This window comes from Esox lucius, chromosome 1, assembly GCF_011004845.1.
Source record: "Esox lucius isolate fEsoLuc1 chromosome 1, fEsoLuc1.pri, whole genome shotgun sequence".
In the NCBI taxonomy this organism is placed as follows: Eukaryota; Metazoa; Chordata; class Actinopteri; order Esociformes; family Esocidae; genus Esox; species Esox lucius.
The window spans coordinates 1,805,310-1,813,392 of record NC_047569.1 but is presented as its reverse complement, the minus strand read 5'-3'; the positions used below and the strand labels follow the sequence as shown (position 1 = coordinate 1,813,392).

The 8,083-nt window shown below is 46.6% G+C and overlaps 1 protein-coding gene across 7 annotated transcripts in view; it reads right to left on the bottom strand.

Annotated features, from left to right (window-relative positions):
- Window positions 1-1,960: 1,960 nt before the first annotated feature.
- The window catches only part of LOC105006653 (fibroblast growth factor 12), a 244,861-nt gene continuing 238,738 nt past the window's right edge, over window positions 1,961-8,083 (bottom strand). For all 7 annotated transcript variants that reach the window (XM_029121183.2, XM_029121177.2, XM_034293581.1 and 4 more), the window contains one exon: window positions 1,961-3,460. In XM_029121183.2, the coding sequence (XP_028977016.1) occupies window positions 3,315-3,460 (146 nt within the window). In that variant the 3' untranslated portion in view covers window positions 1,961-3,314. The remainder of the gene's footprint in view (window positions 3,461-8,083) is intronic.

Below are 8,083 nucleotides of genomic sequence, written 5' to 3'. Positions count from 1 at the left end.
AAAGATGCTCTATTGGGTTGAGATCTGGTGACTGTGGGGGCCATTTCAGTACAGTGAACTCATTGTCATGTTCAAGAAACCAATTTGAAATGATTGGAGCTTTGTGACATGGTGCATTATCCTGCTGGAAGTAGCCATCAGAGGATGGGTACATGGTGGTCATAAAGGGATGGACATGGTCAGAAACAATGCTCAGGTAGGCCGTGGCATTTAAACGATGCCCAATTGGCACTAAGGGGCTTAAAGTGTGCCAAGAAAACATCCCCCACACCATTACACCACCACCACCAGCCTGCACAGTGGTAACAAGGCATGATGGATCCATGTTCTCATTCTGTTTACGCCAAATTCTGACTACCATCTATACCATCTGAATGTCTCAACAGAAATCGAAACTCATCAGACCAGGCAACATTCTTCCAGTCTTCAACTGTCCAATTTTGGTGAGCTCGTGCAAATTGTAGCCTCTTTTTCCTATTTGTTTTGGAGATGAGTGGTACCCGGTGGGGTCTTCTGATGTTGTAGCCCATCCGCCTCAAGGTTGTGCGTGTTGTGGCTTCACAAAGGCTTTGCTGCATACCTCGGTTGTAACGAGTGGTTATTTCAGTCAAAGTTGCTCTTCTATCAGTTTGAATCAGTCGGCCCATTCTCCTCTGACCTCTAGCATCAACAAGGCATTTTCGCCCACAGGACTGCCGCATACTGGATGTTTTTCCCTTTTCACACCATTCTTTGTAAACCCTAGAAATAGTTGTGCGTGAAAGTCCCAGTAACTGATCAGATTGTGAAATACTCAGACTGGCCCGTCTGGCACCAACAACCATGCCATGCTCAAAATTGCTTATATCACCTTTCTTTCCCATTCTGACATTCAGTTTGGAGTTCAGGATATTTTCTTGACCAGGACCACACCCCTAAATGCATTGAAGCAACTGCCATGTGATTGGTTGATTAGATTATTGCATTAATGAGAAATTGAACAGGTGTTCCTAATAATCCTTTAGGTGAGTGTATTTCTAAATAGTTGGAAATGTCCTTATTTCATTTGATTTCATTTCAATGTGCAGCTAATCATTTACATTGGTGTCTCATTAAAGTGGACATAGTACATTTAAAAAGTTTCAAAAAGCTATGAAATTTCCCTCAGTACTTTCTGGCATGAGGAAGTGTGGTTGCATTTTGTATCACATAGGAATTGGACGCTAATGTAGGAAGGTCTTAATCAACTCATTTAGCGGTCTGTGGACATCAAACATAACGAAAAGCAATAGACTCCTGTTGATACTACAAGAGCAATAAAATGCCAGAGAGACTAAGGTTTGGTATCGTTCTTTTATTATTGTGTTAATTTTTTTCATCCTGCTGATTATTTGCAATGTTTTTCTATTATATGACACATATGAAGGTGTTGCAATGAATGTGCAAACATTAGCAAACACAAAGAGTCAAGGTTTGACAAAAGACAATTTACAGTAAATATGGCATTGATCGCAGCATTCAGTTACCCTCTATGGCCAGGGTGAGATCAATGTTGGGCCTAGCTGCTTGATGAGACATCAAAACACACTGGTACACAATTAGCCAGTTCTCGTTTTGCCCCAACACCAAGACCATTGCCTGGGTGACATGAACCTGACCTCATATAAATAAACCAATCCCAAACCCTACCCTGGCCCTCCTTACCTAGTCCTAGTGCTGGTGACCTTTTCCCACAATGGAAGACTTTTCAGAGGCAGTATGGTGTCTTGTGATTGGACCATCTTCTCTACTTATTGGTAGTATAACAATAAAATAAGAAATCACTAATTTACACAAATATAATGTAGAGGAACCTCGCCTTCGGACAGGGCCTGGTTCAGCACAGCCAATCAGAGAGGACCTCATAGATTTCATGACCAATTTCACAGGCTAATTTTGACTTTTCAAAAAACAAACTTTCAGTGTTGGTGGAAAGTGATGAGTTGAACTGTGACAAGGAAAGAGCTACTAAGACAATAGGATATAGGGCAGTGTGTGTAGGTATTCCCAGCAGTGGATCCAGAGAGTCTACAGTGAATCAGGGCAGTGTATAACAGATTCTTAGTAGTGCATCTTATTACACAATGGTGATGTTAATTACAGGGACACATTTTATGATTTGGATGTTTGAGAATGTAGTCTGTAGTTTTAGCAGAGCAGTCTACAAACTAAATGGATTTAGTAAATATATCCATCTGAAATATGAATGACTTACTGTATGTAAGGATTAAGGTTTGATGGTAGTGGTACGTATCATGACATCTGAAATCGGGGTGTGACTGTCGACCTGTCGTTAGCCCTAGATGATGATTACTTCACAAGTTATCATCATCAAGTTTCACATCAAATCATCGTTATTTTCATTTGTTCATATACGTGATGTAAGCAAACTATTCAAACAAATACTGAACTTTCAATGTATTAACCTATGTTATACATTTACACTGGGTGTAGAAAAAAAAAAAACTAAATCCAACAACGGTACATGTGTAGTATTACTATACTACACATCTGTCTCACCAAAGCCTCTGGCACCCCATAAGTCTTGACCATGGTATGTGACTGCAGGAGAACTGTCTGCAGGAGAACAGTGACTGCACTAAAGCTCAAAATGTCTAAGAATAATACTGAACCAGCCTAACATTGGACAGGTAGCCAACTTTGACTCGCCCAACAGGTGGCTAATACATTGTTGTACAGTGACCCCCAAACCCTAGTGATACACTTTGCCCCCCCTTGCCCATGAGAATCACAACAAATCAGAGAACAGAACTTGTGATATACACAGATTCCGATCTGATGGCAGTGTCTGCAGAAGTGACACTCCCCGTATCCCACCCCATGTCTCCTTGCCCCCAACCCAAAAGGAGAAGGACAGTTATTACAGGCGGGAGGGGGCAGTCTTTCTAACCAAATTATTATAATAACACAAAGAAGCAAGTGAAAGTGCGGTTGCATTCATGAAATAAATTGTTTGTAATACCATGGTTTAAAGCTTATTTCAGAGCTCAATGTTAAAACATTGACTTTGTCATGATGAGAAGAGTGAACTTCCTGGTGCCACACTCACAGCAGGCTTTTGCATAAAATGTAAATTGAACAGCCTGACTTTCAAATATGTCTCCCCTTTTATTCTAAAATATTTTACAGGCAAGAATTCAGTTTTTTTAATCTTCTTTTTTTCGGTTTTGTTTTATTTTTTGTTGTTTGTTTGTTGTTGTTTATCGTAGTCGCTGTTGTTTTCGGTGGAACAAGGTGTAAGAAATGGAGTTCGACTCCAGGGAGCGCTGTGCAGGCTATGAACCACCATCCTGCTCTGTGGAGTCCTGGCCTGCCACATTTTCTCCTCCGTTCAGGAGAGCGGGTGCCTCAGTACCGGAGTCTTTCCGTGAGCGTGCCTTCTCCTCGATTTCATGCAGGGATGGCTCTTTGTACATGCAAACTGCAACAAGGTTGGTGGAGAGGGTAAAGTGAAATAAAAAGAAAGACATGGAGGGGGACAGTGAGAGATAGAAGTGAGAAAAACAGAGATTCATTGAAATTTCAGATTCAATATTAGTTTAAACACAACATTAAAATCTTCATGTGCCCTCTAAGAAGGGTTGGGATCCATTTTAAATATAGTCAGTCAATTCAATTCAACAACAGATAACAATGCATCCTTATTCAATTAAAATCCCCTAATGAAATTAGGGAATTTTAATTAACACCAACCCTGACTCCCATTACAGAGGAGATTATTCAGCTTCTCAACCTTTAAAGGGGAAATACAGAGTTTGATCAATATCAAATAGGGCACCACCCTAAGTAAATAGCTAAGGGATGAGGCTGGAGAAATCCTGCCACCACCTAATGTACAGAAAAAGCCATTAAAGGACAATCAAAGTTATTAAAATAGTTTTAACCATCTTTTGAGGGTATACAGTTACGGTGGTTACCGTCAAATTGTTTACAAATAACAAAGCAAAACATGTTTCTATTTTTTCCGATGGTGTAAGAGAACTATAGTAAGAGCTCTTGAGGCATTTCTAAGTTATATTTGTCAACAATCAATGGCTGTATAGAGTATAAATAATTTATCATAGGTAATCTTCAACTGGGAGTGACAGAATCTAAAACAAAAATCCAGAAAATCACATTGTATGATATTCAAGTAATTCATTTGCATTTTATTGCATGACATAAGTATTTGATACATCAGAAAAGCAGAACTTTTCTTGTACAGAAACCTTTATTTGCAATTACAGAGATCATATGTTTACTGTAGTTCTTGACCAGGTTTGCACACACTGCAGCAGGGATTCTGGCCCACTCCTACATACAGACCTTCTCCAGATCCTTCAGGTTTAGGGGCTGTCACTGGACAATACAGTATTTCAGCTGCCTCGCAAGATTTTCTATTGGGTTCAGGTCTGGAGACTGACTAGGCCACTCCAAAGACCTTGAGATGCTTCTTACGGAGCCACTCCTTAGTTACCCTGGCTGTGTGTTTTGGGTCGTTGTCATGCTGGAAGACCCAGCCACGACCCATCTTCAATGCTCTTAGTGAGGGAAGGAGGTTGTTGGCCAAGATCCTGCGATACATGGCCCTATCCATCCTCCCCTCAATACGGTGCAGTCGTCCTGTCCCCTTTGTAGAAAAGCATCCCCAAAGAATGATGTTTCCACCTCCCTACTTCACGGTTGGGATGGTGTTCTTGGGGTTGTACTCATCCTTCTTCCTCCAAACATGGTGAGTGAATTTTTGTCTCATCAGACCACATGACTTTCTCCTATTCCTCCTCTGGATCATCCAGATGGTCATTGGCAAACTTCAAACGGGCTTGGATATGCGCTGGCTTGAGCAGGGGGACCTTGCCAGCGCTGCAGGATTTTAATCCATGACGGCGTCGTGTGTAACTAATGGTTTTCTTTGAGACTGTGGTCCTAGCTCTCTTCAGGTCATTGACCAGGTCCTGCTGTGTAGTTCTGGGCTGATCCATCACCTTCCTCATAATCATTCATGCACCACGAGGTGAGATCTTGCATGGAGCCCAGACCCAGGTAGATTGACCGTCATCTTGAACTTCTTCCATTTTCTAATAATTGCGCCAACAGTTGTTGCCTTCTCACCAAGCTGCTTCCCTATTGTCCTGTAGCCCATCCCAGCCTTGTGAAGGTCTACAATTTTATCCCTGATGTCCTTAGACAGCTCTCTGGTCTTGGCCATTGTGGAGAGGTTGGAGTCTGTTTGATTGAGTGTGTGGACAGGTGTCTTTATACAGGTAACAAGTTCAAACAGGTGCAGTTAATACAGGAAATGAGTGGAGAACAGGAGGGCTTCTTAAAGAAAAACTAACAGGTCTGTGAGAGCCGGAATTCTTACTGGTTGGTAGGTGATCAAATACTTATGTCACGCAATAAAATGCAAATTAATTATTTAAAAATCATACGATTTTTGTTTTATGTTCCGTCCCTCACAGTTGAAGTGTACCACATTATTATTCTGAACTTCATTCACTCCTCCATAAAGTGCCACCTTAACGTGGTGGAGGGGTTTGAGTACCCGAGTGAGCCTAGGAGCTATGTTGTCTGGGGCTATATGCCCCTGGTAGGATCTCCCAAGGCAAACAGGTCCTAGGCGACCGGTCAGACTAAGAGCGGTTCAAAACCCTTTAATGACGGAAAACATTTTGAGGACCGTGACGTCGCACGGTATGGCGCAGCCGGGGCCCCACCCTGGAGCCAGGCCCGGGGTTGGGGCTTGTATGCGAGCGCCTGGTGGCCGGGCCTTTCCCCACGGGGTCCGGCCGGGCTCAGTCCAAAGGAGCGACATGGGGCCGCCTTCCCGTGGGCTCACCACCTGCAGGACGGACCATAAGGGGTCGGTGCGCAGAGGATCGGGCGGCAGTCGAAGGCGGGGCCTCGACAACCCGATCCCTGGACACGGAAACTAGTTCTAGGGACGTGGAACGTCACCTCGCTGGCGGGGAAGAAGCCTGAGATTGTGCGTGAGGTTGAGAGGTTCCGACTAGAGATAGTCGGAATCACCTCCACGCACAATTTTGGCACTAGAACCACACTCCTTGAGAGAGGATGGACTCTCCACCACTCTGGAGTTGCCCATGGTGAGAGGCGGCGGGCTGGTGTGGGTTTGCTTACAGTTCCCCACCTCTGCCGCCATGTGTTGGAGTTTACCCCGGTGAGCGAGAGGGTCGTTTCCCTGCGCCTACGGGTCGGGGATAGGTCTCCCACTGTTGTTTGTGCTTACGGGCCGAACGGCAGTGCAGAGTACCCGACCTTCTTGGAGTCTCTGGGAGGGATGCTGGAAAGTGCTCCAACTGGGGACTCCATCGTTCTACTGGGGGACTTCAACGCCCACGTGGGCAACGACAGTGACACCTGGACGGGCGTGATTGGGAGGAACGGCCCCCCTGATCTGAACCCGAGCGGTGTTCAGTTATTGGACTTCTGTGCTAGTCATAGTTTGTCCATAACGAACACCATGTTCAAGCATAAGGGTGTCCAACAGTGCACGTGGCACCAGGACACCCTAGGCTGCAGGTCGATGATCGACTTTGTTGTCGTTTCATCTGACCTGCGACCGTATGTCTTGGACACTCGGGTGAAGAGAGGGGCGGAGCTGTCAACTGATCACCACCTGGTGGTGAGTTGGATCCGATGGCGGGGGAGGAAGCTGGACAGACTCTGCAGACCCAAGCGTACTGTAAGGGTCTGCCGGGAACGTCTGGCCGAGTCTCCTGTCAGAGAGATCTTTAACTCCCACCTCCGGCAGAGCTTCGACTGGATCCCGAGGGTGGCTGGAGATAGAGTCCGAGTGGACCATGTTCTCCACCGCCATTGTCGAAGCGGCCACTCGCAGCTGTGGCCGTAAGGTCTACGGTGCCTATCGAGGCGGCAATCCCCGAACCCTGTGGTGGACACTGGAAGTAAGGGATGCGAAGAAGAAGGAGTCCTATCAGGCCTGGTTGGCTTGTGGGACTCCTGAGGCAGCTGACGGGTACCGGCAGGCCGAGCGGACTGCAGCCCGGGTGATTGTGGAGGCAAAAACTCGGGCCTGGGAGGAGTTCGGTGAGGCCATGGAGAAGGACTATTGGCTGGCCTCGAAGAGATTCTGGCAAACCGTCCAGCGCCTCAGGAGAGGGAAAAAGTGCCCTACCAACACTGTTTACAGTAGAGGTGGGCAGCTGTTGACCTCAACTGGGGATGTCGTCGGGCGGTGGAAGGAGTACTTCGAGGATCTCCTCAATCCCGCCGTCACGTCTTCCATTGAGGAAGCAGAGCATGAGGGCTCAGAGGTGGACTTGTCCATCACCCGGGCTAAAGTCACAGAGGTAGTCAAGAAACTCCTTGGTGGCAAGGCACCGGGGGTGGATGAGATCCGCCCTGAGTACCTCAAGTCTCTGGATGTTGTAGGGCTGTCTTGGTTGACACGCCTGTGCAACATCGCGTGGCGGTCTGGGACAGTGCCTCTGGGATGGCAGACCGAGGTGGTGGTCCCTCTTTTTAAGAAGGGGGACCGGAGGGTGTGTTCCAACTACAGGGGGATCACACTTCTCAGCCTCCCCGGGAAAGTCTATGCCAGGGTACTGGAGAGAAGAATACAGCCGATAGTAGAACCTCGGATTCAGGAGGAACAGAGTGGTTTTCGTCCGGGCCGTGGAACACTGGACCAGCTCTGTACCCTCTACGGGGTGCTGGAGGGTTTGCCCAACCAATCCACATGTGTTTTGAGGATTTGGAGAAGGCATTCGACTGTGTCCCTCGCGGCATCCTGTGGAGGGTGCTTCGGGAATATGGGGTCCTGGGTCCTTTGCTAAGGGCTGTCAGGTCCCTGTACGACCGAAGCAGGAGCTTGGTCCGCATTGCCGGCAGTAAGACAGACTTGTTCCCTGTGCATGTTGGACTCTGGCAGGGCTGCCCTTTGTCGCCGGTTCTGTTCATAATTTTTATGGACAGAATTTCTAGACACAGGCAGGGGCTGGAGGGTGTTAGGTTTGGGGACCACACGATTTCGTCTTTGCTCTTTGCGGATGATGTTGTCGTGTTGGCCCCTTCAAACCAG